A 21,151-nucleotide genomic window follows, 5' to 3' on the forward strand; every position below is an offset into this window, starting at 1 on the left:
CCTGACCTCGTGTTGTAACCCAAATTTGGTAGAATTCTGACTGGTGGGTATGGAGGAGAAGATTTTTGAAGAAATTTATTATGTCATCCATTTTGACCTACTTAAAGTCATGTGACTGGAACGAGCTTTGCAATTCCTGCTAGCAGTCAGGAGGGGATCGTTGCTGAAAATTTTCAGCCGGATCGGCCCAGCGGTTTGGCTGGAGAAGTAGAAAAAGGAGACAGACGGACGGATGGTGCATGATGGCATTACCTTATCTGGAATGTAAATTCCAGATAAAGGTAAAAATCAGTATTTGCATTTGAGCCTGGTTCCTCGTGAATAGACAATATATTTAACTGAAGAGTTTTGTGCTTCAACAATTCATATTCAGCGGTTTAAACAACACAAGTAAGCAATTGGATGCTGTGGATAGCTCGCTAAGCACTGAATCCCCATACATCATTCAAACAGTCCACGCTGCTTAACGCGGCGTCATGATCTGAGTCATCTTTTGCTGCTAGGTTGTGGTCTCAATTCCATTCCGGGGCAGATGACATCCGGTGACATCCTCGACAACGTGGGAACGGGATGCTCCAGGTCAACGATGTCACCGTCCATTAGGCCCGTATTGTGCATAAGATGACAATGACTTCCATGGCTGTCCCAACTTCCTGATCTTGTAATCCCATTGAGCATCTGTGCAGATACCTTCCTCTTGGAACCAACAATACAAGGTGTTCATCGATGAAATATTTAAAATATCTTTCGCTGTCATGTGACAATGTGTTCAGGGTTGAAAGGTTTTAATTATACTCGGTGGTGTGACGGTTAGAGCATCTTTTTCGGTCTTGCACCATCTACCCTCTGTTGGCTCTGTTTCTCCCTGGTTTCTGCAGGGCGAACACAGTCGCGGGCAACAACTCTCTTGTTGTTAAGCTCCCCAAATCAAGGCTCACTCATGCTCACCCCCACTCATTTTTTTCCTCTTTTCACTCACCTGTGGAACCAACTTCCCCAGTCTGTTTAGTCCCATTGTTCCCCCCAGGGCTTCAAGACAGCTGTTGACCACCACCTCAGGTCACCCTCCCATATTCATGATCTCTTCTTCCCCAAATGACCCCATTCCCAAGCAGTCCCTTTTTTCCAGGTTATTGTGATCCCCCCCCTCCCTCTCCTCTTTTCGTTTATTGGATGTCGGTTGGTTTGTTCCTTTTCTATTTCACCCCGCATTCCCCTTCCTCTTCTTGCTGTGTTTCATTCAACTTGTTTACCCCCATGTGTTTTTATCCCCCTCTCCTTGATCTCAGTCTCACTTCTACTCTGCCGTTGTTGTTTCCCCATTTTCCATTTTGATCCCTTCCATTCTGCTCTAGCTCTTCCACACCTACGACTTATAGATCATTGGAGAATATTTTGACGACCGAGAGTATATAATCGAGCTTAAAGCGGCTTTCCATCGTACTCCTGGAAATATAACAGTTCCTTGGTCCTGTACTGATCCATTGTCTAGATTACAAATTAACTTCCAATACGTGGTTTTTATCTTCCATCTCATTTTCTCAAATCGCTTTTTTATGGAGTCAAAGCAACACTGAGCGAAATCTACCAATGAAAAAGCAAGTTTCTATGGAAGAAGAGATAAGCACACAATGAAAACAAGTTGCCCCTAGCCAACACTAACGAAGCAAGGCGCCTTGTACGACGCGTTCAAAACAAAAGTTTTCCAAGCCAGGACTCTTGTTTTACGTTACGTAAAAGTTTAAATATTTCCTGACAAAGAGTCAAAGGGAAGGAAGGAGCCGCTGTGACTGGAAAGAAAAAAAAATTAGGAAAAGGCCAATAAACATTCTCTGGGAATGTCAGTGAAAGGGACGGAGCGAAGGATAGTCTTGCTCACCAACTGAGAAAGGAAGGGCATTTCGTTTGGACTCTAAGTAGATAAAGCACTGTAAAACCTGGTTAGGGTGATGCTAAGATTTAAGGATGTGTCCAAAAAGCGATCTTCTTGCATCTTTCCTCTGCGAGTGGTGTTTTGATAAGAAGGACAAATAAAACTGCTCGATTAAAGGTTTCCTTACAACAGTCGGTCACAATGCGCAACATCACTGCACGATTGTATCGAGAAAAAAAAAGAAGCAGTTTGTACCATAAATGCGGTCATTGAGGAATATAGTTCCGTTTATCCTGGCAGATGTCGATGAGATAAATGTTGAGGTTTTTTCAAGTCTACAAACAAAGCATACGGTGGGTGTACCATTCCCGACTGAGATTAGTATTTCTCCATCAGCACACGTTTAACGAGAACCATACTCGGTAGAGCACATACCTCCGCCAGGCTGAACAGTTTAAATTTTGTATCCCACTGATCGGCTTGATCTGAAAACCTGAACTAAAATCGAATCCACTTGTTATTGTGACTTAACAGACTCATCCACCTAGTTTTGTTGTAATCCATCCAAACCTTTTTGAAATATCATAATATATATCGTTTTTAGCCGAATCTCTCAATGGTAAGAATCACAAACAAAATTAAAAAAAATTCTCGTATCTGGATCTGAATGCAGACCATCACCAAAATCGAACCAATTCGTCCTTGTCACACACCCAAATTGTCCAAGATTCGTCCATATCTGTGTACAACTTTTTGAGACATTGTGCTATACATCGGTTTTAGCAATGGTGAAGAATCAATAACGAAAAATTCTCGGATCTGGATCTACACCAAACTCGAATCAATTCATCGTGGTCACACACCAAATCTGTCCACAACTTTTTGAGATATCCTGTACACAGGCATAACAGACAGAAAGGGGTGAAAACATAACCTCCTTCACTTTCGGTGGTGGAGGTATGTTTTCACCCCCGTCTGTCTGTCTCTCTGTCTGTCTGTCTGTCTGCAGGCATGATATTTCAAAAGGGTCTGGACAGAAACTTTGTGGACAAGTTGGGTGTGTGATAAGGACGAAGTTATTAGATTTTACTGATGATCAGGATACGAGGATTTTTTTCATTTTTTAAAGTGCTTGTTCATAATTGAGAAAAAAAAAAATTTGGGGGGTGGGGGGGAGGGGAGAGTGTGGGGCAAAAACGAGATATAGCATGATTTTTCAAAAAGTTTTAGATACAAAACTTGGTGGATAAGTTGGGTAGGTGACAAGAACAAGCTGATTAGATTTTGGTTCAGGGGCCGATGCCGATCCAATCTGTCAGTGGGATACAAAACGTAAACTTTTCAGCTGGTGGAGGTATGCACTCCAAAGAGTACCTTTCTAGTTTTACTCTTTAATGAGCCTTTGGTCCAAAATCTCATCTCAGTTGTGGTCCTCAGCTGTATCATCTCAGTGGTCCTCAGGTGAGACCAGACCAACATGGAAAAAGAGAACTGCAATGTGTTAGCAAATAAGATGTGGAAGAGGAAACCTAAGGAATAACATAGCTTACAGAGAGGAAGGCTTTTACAAGACAAAGTGATCAGAAAATTGAAGAATATGCAACGTTTGAAATTATGTCATCCACCCAAAAATGCTCTGTGCACATGCACAGAAACCTCAGGAAAGGCAGTGTTCAGGGCAACATAAAGTGTATAGTTTGTGTGTGAAATAAGGATTGCAACCTAAAATGGCCGACAAAGCTTCTATAATAAGCTGAAAATATTTGGAAACGTACCGGTTGTGCCTCTGCACAATGAAAGAGTTGTTGAACTTTCTCAACTCACCCAAAAAGCTAATAGCTTGCATCTCCCCAAACTGCAAACTCCCGAGGACATGGACCAGTGCAAGGCCCGAAGGTTCATAGATGGCTGCGTTCTCCCCAAACCTTCAACCATCGCTGCCAGTGAGTGGACTTTGAACCTTGCTGGATTACCTCGTGTGAACATGGTTGGCTTGGTATTTATTTAATGGTAATCTGCCTGGTGTGGGAGCTGTATCGGCTATGAGTGCCATTGTAAATTATATGGTTTTTGTTTTGTTTTGGGGTGACAAGAGTAATTATACCAGATTTTTGCATCTATTGGTGAAAGTTGAAGTGTCCAACCATATGTGTGTGTTATATCCGCCGCTGCTCACTTGTATGAATAGGAAATGGTGCGACTGCGATACCTCTCACCCACGGATATTTGTCGTATTTCCTGTATTCCCATGAGTCCAATTTGCACTTATGAACAGAACAAATATGGTTACCATCTTGAAATCGACATTTTCGTCGAAATGCTGAAAATTATGTTGAAAAGACGATTTGAATCACTGATGTCATGTGATCAACAGCAAGTTAAAAGTTCCTGGTGAGCAGAACCGAGTCAGTGTAAAAACACACACACACACACACACACACACACACACACACACACACACACACACACACACACACACACACACACACACACACACACACGAAAGGCCTCGTGAGCATTCACACGTTATTTCGTCCCACATTATTAAAAATAAATAAATAGGAGAACCTCATTTTCCTCGAAATGAATCCCAAATGCTCACTTTTAAATCTCCAGTTCAAAAGTTAAATCTCTTGAAATTGCCTCAAAATGGAAAAATAACAGCATGACAAAGGAATACTATTTTATTCTCAACACTTAATTCATAGTATCAAATATGACAGTCTTTTTTCAGAAGCTCGTTTTTCTAACACACAATTTTACACGTGAAAAATACTGTCTTTTACATTATTTACACCACCTGCAAAAGGCAATTTACACTTCCTGTAAAGGGTCAGTGTGTTTAACATGTGGGAACCATTTGGGTCAACCATAGCTCTAATAACATGTTTGTCGGTGAACAATTTATCAGAAGTATGGCCGCCCAGTCAAAGAACAAAAAAAGGAACGTCGGAACTTCTGAATGTCCAGGCCCATTGTGGATTGCAAACGTACACAAAATTATGTGCACGCAGTCCTTCCAGAATCGCCAATAATCGAGCTCTGTTCAGAGCAATGAATGATGCCTGGACTCTTGAAAATAGTACCAGGGGTCTGTGATCCAAACCGGTTTGGTAAACAAATGATATAAATACATATCACCAAACTGCGGTCGTGTATGGCCTGATGTATACATAAATACAAGAACCTTTGCAGTGTTACTTGTTAGTGTTCTGTGTTCGGAAATTTCCCCTTGAATTTAATCAAAAACATAAACATTCATCGTCGACTTGATGTCCATTCATCTGAAGTGCTAAAAACAACAACTCACCAACAGTGAGTTCGTTCTATGCACAGCAATGCAGCGTCAGAAACTGGCCCAAAAAAAGTCCAAGCCATTCATCAGTCCATGGAGTTCTAATCCTATTTTCCGCTTATCGTCTCCCTCCGTGGCCGGGCTAACCCTGGCTGCTCTGAGGGAGCACCAAGCCTCAATATTCATTGGGAATTAGAGCTGCAATGCCTTCCATTGTTCTCACAGAGAGGAGTTTCCCTTGCATCCCGATGCTTATTTTAAATCCTCCTCTGGGCTGGAAAGTAAAAACCCACTGCCAAAAGAGTCAAACGATGCCCTCTCATTACAACTTGCTTCAGATCTTGAGGTCCTGGGATTCAGACATCTTGGCTAGAGTCTTCTTGACGCGCAGAGCAGTGAGGCGGGACGCTGGGTTGTGTGCCCAGCACTCGGCCATAAGCTTTGCGATGGAACGAAGGCACTGAAGGACACAGGGAAAAGTACAGTACACGGAAACCTCCTAACAAATACAAGGCATCATGTAAAGAAAATTAAACTCAGCCTTCAAAAACAGAGTATTACGAGAGCTGATCATTCTTAACTTTTTCATTTCACACTATGATGATTTGTTAGCAGCCATCTTGCCTTTGCGAACATTCTACCTTCAGTAAGCTACTGGGGAATTCACTGAACAGGATGGACATATTTCCATGTCAATGAATACACCCTGTGCACATCTACATTCGATAATTGATTGTGCTGTGAACATCAATTTTGGCGTTATGAATGTGCTGTACAAATGTACTACTACCTACAACTCCGATGTGTACGTTCCTTTCGAGATGAAGTAGCAGTGAGGTGTGAAAGGTTCAGGTACAGGAAAGGAAAGCAGGTGAACTGTATTTGTACAGCAGGGAGCCAAATTGGTCGTTATTCAATATTACCGAAAGTTGCGAAACATTTTTATGAACAGCATAAATTTTAGTACTTTTGTGTATAATGCCTTGAACTTCTGTCGGAAGGTGAAGGAGACCAACATGCACGAGCTTGTCACACATCCAATGCAGAAACAAACCAATCTTCAATGGCGAGACGGGAATATGCATCTCGTCATGTACATTCTTCTTTGTTGTTATGCAGCATGAGGCTGTGGGTTAGCATCATTGGCTGAGGGTGTGGATGTGCCGCTGATGAAATTCCCTCTGTGAATCAGGGCAGGAAGTTGGAATTTGGCCATGGTGCCGGAAATAGCTCTCCTACTCCTCACAAAGGACAACGTGGGGTGTTTAACATCCTCCAACTAATGCTGGCAGATGGGACGCCCAGTTTAATGTCCATCCGAGGGGTATGGCACACACATTGATGAATCACCCAGCCTGTGAGGCACCATTTTATAGCTGGGCCGAGATTCGAACCCATGCGAGATAGCTCAGAGGCGAGTGTGCATAACTTTGGGCCATCCTGCAATCCCAATATATTGGTCAACTTCCGGTGTTATGTTAAAAATCAGGCTTTCTTGAAATTTTTCGCTTCTCACTCAGAAATTACAGCAAGACTAAGTTGTATGTGGTGAATTATGCAGATGAACTGGTCCTTCCATCAAAGTTGACTTTCGTACTCACCTCATCGCTGCTCCAACGGTTTGGAAAAGATGGCCGCAGGCGCTTTATGCAAACAACCTCACGCATTGCTTCATATGAGGGATCCGCAGGTACAAGGTCATAATATGGGACTTGGTAGTCCTCGACTATTCCTAAAAACAAGAGAAATAATGAATTATTTGCATAGCAAGTGCGAACTGAAAACTTACTCATTTTGATTGAATGACAAGTGTTCCTCACTCTAATCAAAGCATGAAACAAAAGCTTGTATTCGTAGTGTACTGAGAAACAAAATGTCAACGATTAAACATACAGACCAAAAAAAATCAAATTTTCGGATTAAAGAGAATGGAAAACCACAACAAACAAAGAATTAGTGAAAAATAAGCAATCATTTGAATTTCAAGCATGTGCGAATAATCCCCTTACACTTCTTCCAACTTTCTCCTTGACCTACCTCCAGAAACACAGCGCCGGGCTACTTCCCATAAGATGAGTCCGAAGCTGTAGATGTCAGCCATGATGTACGACTGGAAATGATTATGGTTAATAGATTCATCGAGAAGCTCAGGAGCCATGTAACGTTTTGTTCCCACACGCGTGTTCATTGGGATGTCCACCTCGTTGGTGTCACTGGAGAAGAAAAGACAATAAGTATAATCGACAATAAGCATCCCAAAAGAACTCGACATAGAAAGAGACACCTGAGGGATCATTTGGGGAGTTTCACGAGCTCATCGAAGTTCATGAATTGTTGTGCACAAATTTTCATTTCGAGGTTCAATAGAAATCCAAGAATGGTAATGTTGCTGTTGCTGCTGCTGCTAATATTTATTACCAGCCGAAACCCCGTCACAGACGGATTCTGTTCATTCAACCACCCTCACCAGCTCACCCACACTCGAGGGACATGGACTGGACAGGGCGTGCTTGCCCCCGCCTACTCATCCCCCGCTCCTGCCCCATTCCCCCCACCTTCAATTTGCTTACCCCCGCCCAAAATTTAATTACCCCGGCCCCGCCTCTTCGCTCCCCGACCCCCGTCTCTTGATTCCCCGCCCCCTGTTCACCCCCCTCACACTCAACCCTGCCTAATTCACCCCAGCCCCCGCCCCATCCCCCCGTCTCCCGCTTTCAATTTGCTTACCCCCCCCCAAAAATCTGCTCACCTTGCCCCCCGCCTCTTCACTCCCTGCCCCCGTGTCTTCATCCACCACCCCCGCCTCTTCACTTCTCGCCCCCATCTCAACGAAAAGTGTTTATTCTGCTTCAGAGTTGAAAGTTGACTATTGCCACTATGTGCGATGGACTCTTACAGGTACGAAGTTTCTTTCAGTCCAGGTCACAGTACCGAGAAAAACGTGACGCGACCGCTAGGAGGAGCACAAAATTGGCCCTTCAGTATTAATATATAGATTATGCCGATATATTCTTGGCAGACATGCATCATGCATTGGAAAGTCTTTGAGGTTCATCAATATAATCATCATCATCACGCCAGACTATTTCAATCAACTGCAGGACAAAGGCCTCTCTCATATTGAAAGACATTTGTTGTACTCACAAGGATTTATAAGTGGGGGTTGGTGAGCATGCAGTAGATGTAGCAAGTTAGGATCTATTCCTAAAAGGAGAAGGGTCCGTCCGTATGTCACGCTTTTAGCTAAAAGGTTCATGCTGTTGCAGATAATAACCAGAGTTGATGTCAAATCTACCCAATGCTCACCTGTTTATACATTTATAGTTTTTAAAAGACGAGTCTAATAATTAATATTTTTTATAAAGCATTCCAGTGAAGTATAATTTTAAAGCAATATATGTATTTGTATATTGTAATCAGTAACAAGAGCGCAAGTGAGCACAATATACACCCAAACAAGAAGGTATATACAGAATTGTGCTACTACATGGAAAACAGCAACCACTTTAGATGACAAATGTATGTCACAACAGACCGTCTCCACAGTCTGTACCTATGTACCAAATATGAAACGTGAAAGTTGAAAACTTTGGGAGTTAGAGTGCGGACAGGAACGGATGGAAAACAGCATCCTGGTTGCCATGGCAACCACTTTAGATGACGAATGTATGTCGCGAAACACCGTCTCCACAGTCTGTACCTATGTACCAAATATGAAACGTGAAAGTTGAAAACTTTGGGAGTTAGAGTGCGGACAGGAACGGATGGAAAACAGCATCCTGGTTGCCATGGCAACCACTTTAGATGACGAATGTATGTCGCGACACCATCTCCACAGTCTGTACCAATGTACCAAATATGAAACCTGAAAGTTGAAAACTTTGGGAGTTAGAGTGCGGACAGGGACGGACGGACGGACGGACGGACGGACGGACGGACAGACAGACAGACAGACAGACAGACAGACGACCGGCATCACATAATACGCCCCAATATATATATATATATATATATATATATATATATATATATATATATATATATATATATATATATATATATATGTCGATATATCAGGCGTATAAAAAAATAGTGTGGTAGATAAAAACATTAGAAAGGAAAAAATAACTTGCACCAAAAACTTTAGCATTTTCACGCTCACACTGACGCTCACGCCGGGGGTATCTCTATAGCTCTCTGTTCTTTGAACAGGTGAGCTAAAAATGGTGTCATGGGAAAGCTAATGATCGATTGACTTGGGTGGAAAGCTGATAATCAATTTGTGTCTGTTTCATCAGAAGAATGCATTTTAAAACCCTTTCCATGATTGAAGAAGCGACACTGGGAGATCAATGCAGCAGCTCCAATGGCAACATTTATTATTTTATGACAGCAGGGGCCCTTTAAAAGGAGACAGGAGCACACAAAATTATATATCGTAAATATTTATCAAAGCAATCTACCCTAATAAATGTCAATGTGTGTGTGTGTGTGTGTGTGTGTGTGTGTGTGTGTGTGTGTGTGTGTGTGTGTGTGTCAGTGTGTCTCCTCCATAACTCCAAAACCATGAAACCTAGCAGCCTGAAACTTTGCATGCATAGTAAGAAAACTCCAAGGAAGTGCAGATTGAAAATCGGATGTTTGGGTAAATTAAAAAACCCCTTATGAAGGTAACTAACGGCCATTTTAAATTTTATCCTTCATCACGCGATCCTTGTCCACCTCGCTCTCTGGGGTCTTGAGGCATATCCTGGGTTACCACGCTGCGGTCTGAAGCCGCCATGTTTTTTGGCCTGCTCTACCATGCCTTGACTTGGAACAGGCTGCAACAATTTCTTCATGATAAAGTTGCTGTTTTTTTCCCCCACTTTCCTCACTTATACCGCATGCGTGTCTATCACAGCTAAGAATCGCTGGGTACATTGCAATGCTTGTAAATGCCCGGAGACATCAGCGTTCGTGGCTATATTTCATCTTTGCACATGCGAAAACCTGGAGAATCTCTTAAACTAAGCCGAATTACAAATTTTAAGCTCCAGAATCGAACATGGTAGCAGTTCTCACTGCTAAAAAAAAGTGTTAATTGGTCCAATTCTGACATATTTGACATTTTGGACGTCTCTGCTGAGGTGTATGTTTAATATGACAGTTCGGTGATTGGTAATCACGTGCCAAGTGAGCCGTTTCTTATCACCAATTTTGTTGGAGTGCTTAAACCACTTTGCGAGCGCTCTACAATATTCACACTGTCACTGAATACTGTATGTCGATTGACTTAAACAAAGCTCAGGGGCCACTCGCGTGCATTGGCCACGTGTTGTTCTGCGGTGCAACAGGTAATGGCTGGCTCGCTGAAAATGTGAAATTATATTTTACACCACATTTCCCCTTTTTGTACGATCTTCCATTATATGACCCATCACTTCGGCACAGATAAATACAAATAAAAATGAAACGTGTTTTTCAAAGTTTCTTCAACCGTTTAATGGATTGCGTTCTTCAAGTTTCAATCAATGGCGATACCGCGGTTTGATACCGGAGGTAGGAAGGCAAAATATAATATATGATCACAATGAGTAAAAAATGTTTTCAGTTGTGATGAAGTTATGAATCGCCAAATCACGGCAGGAAAGCTAAGAGGTATGCATGCTCAATCTGTGTTGCCTGTGTTCTAATCTATTGTTGGAAAGCTCATGGAAACCCAGCTATAAACTTTCATCCTGGTGTTTCACAGGCAGGGTGATTCATCAGTATGTGTGCCTTCGCTCGGATGGACGTTAAACTCAGTGTCTCCTCTGCTGGAATCCCTGTCCACCTCCCCTCTTACTTCCCTCTCCCTCTCTCACCTCTCTCACCCCTATCCAACCCCTCTCTCTCCTACCCCTCTCCCTCTTTCCCACCCCATCTCTCTATCTCTCCCACCCCACCACCTCCCCCTGCTTCTTGCCCCTCCCCCTCTGTTGAGGGGACTGACTTAGCATGTACGAATTAAATTCGGAGTGAGCCAACCAGAGGGGTGCAAACTGCATGTATGAGCACTCACGCATGCAGGCAGACCTTTGCCAGGCAGATAGCATGGGTAATAAATGCTCCCACCCCAGGTGTCTAAAGTATCCACCTTCGTGTGTGTGTGTGTGTGTGTGTGTGTGTGTGTGTGTGTGCGTGTGTGTGCGCATGCGTGCGTGCGCGTGTGTGTGTTGTTCCTATAGCATCACATATTCTCTATGCTAACTCCCCGACCCTCACCCCTCTCTCTTTATCTAATCCTTGCTCTACCCCCTCCCCAGCACCCTCCTCCCACACCTCTCTCACTCTGCCCTCACCCCTCTCTGTCTGTCTGTCTGTCTCTGGACGTATCTGGATGGTGGTTATCTCCATATGTGTCTGGACGGTGGCTATGTCCGGGCGGTGTTTGTCTCTGGACAGCCTGGCACTGGACGTGTCCAGGCGGTGTTTGCCTCCGGACGCATCCGGGCAGTGTTTTCCTCCGGGCGGTGTTTGTCATCTTTCACGTGATTCGGCAGCCATATTGTTTTAAAAACAAAAACAAAAACCTTCAAAAGCCTTCTTCTCTGAAGTGCTGAACAGATCGAGGTGAAACTTTACACGTATGACCGCCTATCCATGAGGAACAAAAGGTTCACACATATGACGTCATGGGTCACATGGTTTGGCAGCCAAACCCATTGAAAAAATCTTCTTCTCCAGAACAGCTGGATAGATCGAGGGGAACTTCACACAAATGTTCCCCAAGCCTTGGGAATACCAGGGTATTCATGAATAATTGATGTCACATCGTCTGGCAGCAATATTGGATTGAGCAAAAATCTTTAAAAAAAATTCTTTCTCTTGAACTGCTTTATCAATCGATGTGAAACTTCACAATTATGATCTAGTAATGATGGGGAATATATGTTTTAAATTTCAACCCGATCGGACACATGGTCCAGCAGCAGATGTATTAAATTTTTTGATCTGGGTTCTTTTTTTAATTTTTCTATTGTTTTTTAATAAGGCTCACTTGGCTGTGCCTGGATAGGTTTAAGGGTAGAGGAATAGCAGCTGAAACAGAAATCCTATCCAGGTTCCTCAACGAGGCTCCCAAGGTTCCTCCACACAAATACTAAATAAATGTCCTGGCAAGGGTCTGCAATCTCTGATTGCTCTTTTTCTCGTTTGAATTGAATCAATTTCAATCCCATTCTAAATTCAATTCAATAGTAATAAACATCGAGGGTCAGGGTCAGGTGTCCAATCAAAACAGGGTTGCATCAAAGCGGGACATCTTGGTATCTGGTCATCACTTCCAGCAGTTTTAAAGTGGCAGTTCTACTTCTGCCTCTTATTATGTAACAACCCAGTACACAAACACCACACAAAATACACCACACAAAACAAGTCCTGGCAAGGGTCTGCAATCTCTGATTGCTCTTTTTCTTGTTGATGTTATTATTGTTGGAATAAATAATATACTAAGGAATTAGCTGAACATCTTCAAATGTTATTCTCCATAACAAAATCACTTAAGAGTCGCAAAGCATATCGTATTACCTTCAGAGTAGTTTGGTGTCAGTCTTTTAAAGCATATAGTCGGTCTTTTAAATACCGAGGAGTAGTTTGACCTTTTAGAAACAAAGTATGATCTTTAGTGGGGCAGATAACAGCAATTTTTGAGGAATCGTGCAAATGATGATACAAGCATCAAATTTGGCACATTTGTTCTCCAGGGGATTCTAATCAAATCTGCCTGATTGGCCATTTTAAAATCCAAATTTTGAAAAATTTGAAGAAAAAAAAAAACCTTCAAAAAAGTCAAGATCACGAATCAATGTTGGATGCTGGCTGAGATTGGTGAATGTTTCAGAAACATCATCAAAGACGTTCCAAGTCTGCCATGCAGTTTTCTTCTCTTTACCGCGGAAGGCAGACACGACGTCACATCCAGTGAACGCATGGAAGTATGGGATCCCTCTAGCTTTCTCAGGCCCTATTGCAGAAACTACCTTATGGACTGGAATCCATCGCACCTTGGCTCCTTGGCCAAAGGCAATCCACATGTTCTCAAGACCTAGTTCCTGTATGGATGGCAGTACAGATATTGCTATGACTAGTACGTCCGTGTCATTAGCCTCCATGATAATGGACTTGCTACCATCCGTCGTTGCATCCCTGGCGTGTACAAATATTCGAGTGTCAGCTTCTTCATGACAACATGGAGACACAGCATCCAGTGACTTCCTTGTGTTGCTAATGGCATCTTCTCCTTTTGTGACAATGACTGTGCTTGTCGTCTGTGCTTCACACATCTTTTCCGCAAGGAAGTGAAACAGCTCAGTCTTGTCGCTGTCATCTGGAAAAAGCTTCTCCAGTTACTTGGGGTCTTTCTGGTTCCTGTCACTCTTCTTCTGATTCCTTGCCCCCTTTTCGACCTTGCCTTGGACTTCAGACTTGACTTCTTGTAAACATCAAACACTACATCCACCCTCTCGTACCTGGCACCATGGGATTCCACCTTTGGGATGATGTCTTCTTTAGCATAGTCATCAAATATCTTTGAAGTGCGTGGAGGTAGGGCATTGATAAGTGCTGAGCCATCAATGATGACTGCATCTCCCCTTGGTTCTCTGTCTGGGATGTTCACTTGCGCTTCAAGAATTTCAGCCAGCTGTGACTCCAAATTTTTTTGAATATTTTTTTTTTTCAAATTTTTCAAAATTTGGATTTTCAAATGGCCAATTGGGCAGATTTGATCAGAAAGCCCTGCAGAACAGAAATGCCAAATTTGATGCTTGTATCATAATTTGCACGATTTTTCTACAATCTACTACATTACTTGAAATTAAGCCACAAGAGCAATTTTAAGAACAATTGAAAGGATAATTAAAGTTAGATACATTCTAAGCACTGACTGACGGGACATCTCGGAGGGCATGTACTTACCTTCAAGTTGTCTTGTCTCGGTATCATTCTAAGTTTCATGAACGGTATCGGTATCATGAACGAGTTTGATGTCCTTCAAATGTACATTAAGCTGGGTGCTCAGTCTGCTCGAATTTACATTTTAAAATCCCATGATGTAATTTGCAAGAGTGTTGGCCATTGTGTTCCAACACAGTGAACAAATTCCTGCCCTCACTCCTGCTGAAAAAGCAATGACAATCGTCCAATACATACATGCCTTTCTATGAGTCTGCTTTGGCAACACCGATACTTGATGGACTCTTCAATCAATCATTATTCTCAAGATATCTCGACAACAAGGAAATGTCCAAATGTTTTTGTAAATGGGCTTTGCAATATTTCTCTGTCAGTTTGCCTCTCTTTAAACTATGTGTTCACCTGTACTAAGTAAGTGTGCTTATGACAGCTTAAGGTCAGTCACCTGACATTTTCTCCGCATTGAAACTACTGTATTGAGGGAGGAGGGGAAAGGATGGGTGGCGGTGTTGTATTGCCAATATTTCATAAAAGTTGTTATCATTTGCCATTGCCACAACAAAGAAACTTGAATTTAAAAATATATCATTTTAAGCAGGAAAATTAAGTATCACATGTTAAGCATTGTGGAAATCTGAAACCCAGAATCTGCAACAATGCACATAATGCAATCAATAGAAGCGTTGCCGTGCAAACCATGGGTGTGGGACGACATCTGTTTTGCTTTTGCAGTGAGAATATGGCACAACAGGTTGCGAGTTCAGCATAATTCTTCAAAACTTGATTAACGACCCAAACCGGAGTGACCAGACACCCATAAAGTGTGGCCAGACCCTTCTGTTACTGGCAGGAAATCAGATTTTGTGAGTGTTTGTGTTATGCAATCGGCTTATTTGGTCCATGGTGGTATCATTGTGACACTAGTGATAGTGATCTTAAGTGGCAGAGCCTTGGCACGTTGCTGGTGTGGACAGCACTTCTTCAGTGACTCCTTGAGCAGGGATAAATGAAGTTGGTCCATCCAAAAAGGAAGAAAACACTTACAGTGGAGATTTCTCAAGAAATCATGCATACCACACTTCAGCAGATTGTATTGGCATCATATTGCTATCCCAGACAGGTTACATAAGCTTATCAAAAAAAGTTAAAAAAAACTGACCTATTAAACTTGACTGCTAGGCCGAGGTCAGCAATGCAGCATGTTCCATTGCGCTTCACAAGGACGTTTTTGCTCTTCAGGTCACGGTGAGCGATAGCTGGCTTGCCTTGTGTGCCATGGATCTCGGTGTGAAGGTGACAGAGGCCACTGGCTGCTGAGCACACGAGGCGGAGTGCACTGCGTGGATCCAGAGTCGTTGCTTTGAGGTAATCATAAAGAGAGCCATTTTCATGGTAGTCTGTGATAAGGTACAGCTGCGTCCATGATCCGGTACCCTTGATGTCAGCAGCAATGAAGCCTGCAGAGATCATGTGCCAGTATGCAGTGAATGATGAGCAACTGAAATTTCATATAAAATACCCAAACAAAAATATAACAGCAAGAAAAGTCAAACATAGCCATAAGTTGGGTTATCCAATCAAGATTGGGTGACTTGGACTTAAGTAAAACATCTGGAAGATTTTTGTTTAAAGCAGCAACAAAAATTAACTTGGGAGTGCAACACAGCAATGATGGGGCAAATGACCTCCTTATTTCCTTGTTTAATGTGGTACAGGATCATGCAGCCACTCGTTACACTCAATGTAGTCTAGCGAAGACTGTGGACCCTTTGCTTATCAATTTCCATTCTTCATACAGAATATAAATATTTCAATGTAATTGGTTTTGATTCTCGAGGTCTTCGAACTGGACGCACAAGCCAAGTTCCACCCCTGTCCCCACTAAAGGGAGAGAAGGGGTGGGTGGTGTGATCGCAACTCATGACGCTCAATAGGCCAAAGCAAGCACAATTATTTCATGTCTTTACATCAATTTGATTAATAATTTAAATATTTTTATTGTGCATCACTGACTGTCCACACCTGAAAATAATGCAGTACAGCTCACGTCAGGGGAATTGGCCCAGAAATTTGGAAACATAATGAACAAACCAAAAACTCATATATATATATATATATATATATATATATATATATATATATATATATATATATATATATATATATATATATGTTTATATTTGTGTTTGTATATGTATATATGTGTTTACACACACACACACACACACACACACACACACACACACACACACACACACACACACACACACACACACACACACACACACACTTAGTGTCTTGTATTGGGACAACCATTTAAAAAAAAAATGTAGCAATAGTTTCACATGATCATTTATTGTGTCTAACTCTACCTTGTTGACATATTTTTTGTTGGAACATCCATGTGTGTATGTGTGTATATGTATATATTTGTATGCTAAGCTTCTGGAAAATCGGCTAATCTCAGCAGAGTTACCATATCAACAATGATTTTTGAGTAAAACCCCAGCTGGCTCATTAATGTCCTTCAGAAAGTGGGCTTTCTGGTGACCCCACTTGCAACCCACCCATTGTAGTTTGACTTTCGAGGCCCTCAGGCACTTTTGGGATCTGCATTCAAATGCGACCCGTGAAAAGGCAGCACTGCTCAAAATCCTCCGAATTGCGAGAAGCTCCGTGTAAACAAGGGTGGCAAAACACGAATGGAGTCCTTTCACTGGCAAGTAGTGACAGAACAGGAGATTAAAAAAAACAGAGGTTGTTGTTACAGACGTTACCCGAACATGAAGTTGGAATGCAAGGAGGAAAAAAGGAAGAAAAAGAATGAAACAACAGAAGAACAAAAATCTGTTAAAAAAAAAAGAGTAAAAGAAAGTATTTCACAGTCATTGACAATTACTTTCATCCATTCATATACTGTACTTAGATTTACCAAAGCAATGAGAAAGTGAAAGCCATGAAATCAAAATGTGGAAGTAAAAAAAGAAGGTTCACCCACTGCGCCATACCGCCAACTCCCTCTTTCCACCCAAATTCCCAAATCCTTATCCCTCACCATTGTAATTTATGCACAGGGGCTGATTTATAAACTTTTCAAAAGTTAAACAGCCAACTAATGAAAAGTAATCACGTGGTGATGTTTAAGTTTCTGGTCGGTCGCTATTCAGGCTGAGGCTGGAGTTATCTCACCAAGAATGTATTTGAGTTTAATGGCGCACAAATGTCACAGGGGGTTTTCACTTTCACCGTGTAAGCATTCTTTTAACTTACAACATCTGCCCTGAGAGGCATTTGGTTGTTTTCAAAAAGCTGAAAAGGTTTTAAAAGATTGTGAGGATTCTTAGAACAAGAAAGAATGTTCTTTCACATTTTAGTTATCAACAAGTTTCGCAAATATTTTTTTTATTTATTTGTTTTTGCGATTAACCGCTCTTTCACCGAGTGGATGAGTTTGGAAATTTAAGGAACTCTGCGGCTGCAAAAATGTTTTTCAAACAACGCTCTAAAGTTAAATGGGTCGTAACCAAACATCCTTGATGAACGTGATAGAACTGGAAGTATTTTCAAGGCGAATTATGTGCAAATAATTGCTTTTTATTTTAACAAACAAACTACAACTTGATGAAAAGTATGAAGTTACAAGAGAAACTGGAACGGCACCCGATAGAGCGCATGCCTCCGATAGGATGAACAGTTTACGTTTTCTAACCCTCCCACTGATATAATATGCCAGATCTGGATCAGGACCTGAACAAATATCTAATCGCCTTGTTTTCATCACCTAAACAACTCATCAACCAAGTTTTGTCATAATCCATCCACAACTTTTTGAGATATTGTGCTATATATCGTTTTTGGCCCCATCCATGGTGAAGAATCACTTAAAGAATTAAAAATTTATCGTATCTGGATCCAGATTCGGATCTTCATCAAAAATCAAATCAATTTGTCCTCGTCACACACCCAACCTGTCGACCAAGTTTCCTCCGAATCAGTTCACAACTTTTTGAAATCCTGCTCACTGCCAAACACTGACAAACAGACAGATAAATAGACAGGGGCGAAAACATAACCTCTGTCCACCTTCGATAACAAAGATATGTTCAGTGGAGTTGTATCTGAATTCAGGAAATAATACAGGCCTGATGTTGAGCAAGTGATGAAAACACTGGATTGGCAGCCCAAACATTGTGGGATAAAATCCAGCTGAAGACAGCAATATTAAGGTTTTGGATTCTAAACTTCTGAAAATAAGCTACATTCAGGTGAATTACCAAGTTACTAGCAAATTGCCAATTAAAAACCAAGCCGGCTCACTACTAGCCTTCAGGGAGGATGATATATACTTTCTCTGACTGGTTGAGTCCACATGCGGTGCAATTCCACACTTTGTGCTTAGCTCTCGGCGGCATCAAGGCAACATAGGATGGGTCCTAAAATGCTACCTTAAATCTCCTGAACTGAAAAACAATAAATAGATACACACATAGTTAGCTTATATACCGTATTGAGACAAATATTGCGTAGACCTAACAATGTGCCATTAACAGAGGGTCTGCGGCTTTGAAAGGTCTAAAAGTTGACAATAATACCCGTCGAAGTCGCAGTGCTGTGATGCAACTGGAGTTTTATATCCATAAAATAGATGGAAAAAGTTTGCATTTTTCCCAGGTTGGAGAACAACACTTTTAGTGGGCACAGCTGAAAAGTGAAAAAGAGAAGAGTTAGGACAGAAGCAAGGTTGGGACATTTTATACAGTCGTTAAAGCTGCTGTCACACCTTGACGTTTTAGCCAGCGTATGGCAACGTATCAAAATGTATGTAAAACGCTGGCATACGCTGAACTATTGATGTTTAAAAAAAAAAGTTTTTGGCGTATTCATAACGAGTTGGACGTATGCATGACGTATTAGTAACGTACACAAAACGTTTCGATAACTTATACCAACGAATGCTTAGCGTGTTGTTGGCATTCACAACCTATGCCTAACGATAGTCTAATGAATGCATAGCACGCGGCAGCGTATCGATACCAACGATACCTATTAAAAGGCTGCTGCTCGACGATTCGAATCATAACCGCACTAGACATCGAAGTGTCAAGGCCCTGTCACACCTTGACGTTTTAGCCAGCATATGCCGACATATGAAAAATTTGCCGAATACGCTGGCACACGTCGAATACGTTATGGGTAAGTTTTGTATACGTTAAGAGCACGCTGAAGCACGCTGGCATACGTCATAGTACGCCGAGCACGTCGACAAATTTTAACATGCACAAAATTTTTCGACGTATGCCAGCGTATGACGCACACGTTCCGCATACACTGGCCATAAGTTGTAGGCACGTTACGCGATCGTTGACACACGTCGGCACACGTTACTTGCAAGTTACATATAAGTTGAAACACGTCGAGGTAATGTTTAGCGTACCCGAAACTTATTTCTAACCTATGAGTAACGTGCTTTGAACCTATGTGTAACGTATCTCCAACTCATATTAATGTATGTAGACGTATTTGACATCTTCCGGACGACCACAGAACTTAGTGAAAGTGTTTCTAACTTACAGCTACCGTATAATGGTGTATTGGCAGCGTTTAGGGGAATTTGTATATAAAAATGGGCTTCACACAGGAGGAACCAGTCAGTGTTTCAGACTCCATGTTTTTTTTGTTTTTTTTTTCTGCGGCATGACGTTGATGTTAACACTTCGATTTATAGTGCGGTTATGATATAATATAATTAATAGGCTACTGCTCAATGATTTAAATCATAACCGCACTAGAATTGAAGTGTCAACATCACCGTCATACCAAAGAAAAAAAAAAAACCATGGAGTCTGGAACACTGACGCTAAACACTGATGTAACTAACATACAACTTACGGCCAGTGTATGCGGACCGTGTGAGTCATACGCTGGCATACGTCGAAAAATTTTGAGCATGTTAAAATTTGTCGACGAGCTCAGCGAAATACGACGTATGCCAGCGCGCTTCAGTGTGCTCTTAACGGATACAAAACTTACCCATAACGTATGCCAGCATTTTAGACAAATTTTTCATACGTCGGCATACCTGGCTAAATCGTCAAGGTGTGACAGCGGCTTAATGTATGGAATTTATACCTCATCCATGCTTGTGCTCCACCATTTGCATTGCCTATGCCATGTATTTTGAAACAATTAGTATTGCAAACAACATTTATACCAAAATCAGTGCTATATAGTCCTGTGGTTATAAGGGGCATCCTGTTATTGGCAAAAAACGTACATAGAGGTTTGGTTATGGTATACATCATCTTCTTTATGCTGGGAGAATGGGAAAGACCTTAACTGACCAATAACTGACCATACATTGTACTCAATATAGGCCAAGCTGGGTGAAAGCGAACCTCAGTGCGTATAATTGAGGATAAGATAGGCCGAGGACAATGGGAGAGAAAGGGAGAAGCCGGGGATGATGATCAGACCTCAGACTGATACGAAGAGCAGCAGAGCCAAGGTGGCATTGTGCTTCCTATTTTGTTATCTGACTAAAAAGTATAGCACCAGCAGCCTTTCCATGTGGCTGGTTGGTTTCAGGGCCTGAAGCAGGAGAATATCATTGACAGAGACTGGGCATCATGAGTGGCCTTAAGGTGATTAACTGATCATTTGCCATAGATGCAGAAACACATTCCTGTGAGTGTCCTTGCCTGGCACACAGCATTCTAATACATCATGATAGACAAAGCATCAGCTAAAGTGGCCCACTTCTCCCTCCCCAAACACTGGTCCTTCTGCAAAGCTCCAGCACTCAGTCCGTATATAGAATTGCTCACTGTAACCCTGCGATCAGGAAAGAAAAGAGCTCTAAGATCCCATCTCTTTTTTGTGTTGTGCACATCCTTTTGCATTCTTTGTTTAGAAACCTCTGCACAGGTTACTTCTTGGATTTGTGATTATGTGTGCATTGTTCGGTGAATGTTCTTCTTTTGGATGCAGCACAGGCTGCTGGGTAGCATCATTGGTTGAGGGTGTGGCTGTGCTGCTGATTCAATCAG

General features: G+C 41.9%; 1 protein-coding gene across 3 annotated transcripts in view; it reads right to left on the minus strand.

Moving 5' to 3' along the window:
• Positions 1-4,541: 4,541 nt before the first annotated feature.
• BMPR1B (bone morphogenetic protein receptor type 1B) overlaps positions 4,542-21,151 on the minus strand; it is a 137,802-nt gene continuing 121,192 nt past the window's right edge. For all 3 annotated transcript variants that reach the window (XM_085897057.1, XM_085897058.1, XM_085897056.1), the window contains 4 exons: positions 15,265-15,562; positions 7,206-7,381; positions 6,770-6,900; positions 4,542-5,628 (listed from right to left, as the gene is read on the minus strand). In XM_085897057.1, coding sequence (XP_085753183.1) covers positions 5,503-5,628; positions 6,770-6,900; positions 7,206-7,381; positions 15,265-15,562 — 731 coding nt within the window. In that variant the 3' untranslated portion in view covers positions 4,542-5,502. The remainder of the gene's footprint in view (positions 5,629-6,769; positions 6,901-7,205; positions 7,382-15,264; positions 15,563-21,151) is intronic.

The sequence above is a fragment of the Eptatretus burgeri genome, chromosome 10 (assembly GCF_056783735.1).
Source record: "Eptatretus burgeri isolate ZD-2024b chromosome 10, Ebu_testis_v1, whole genome shotgun sequence".
NCBI classification, from domain to species: domain Eukaryota; kingdom Metazoa; phylum Chordata; class Myxini; order Myxiniformes; family Myxinidae; genus Eptatretus; species Eptatretus burgeri.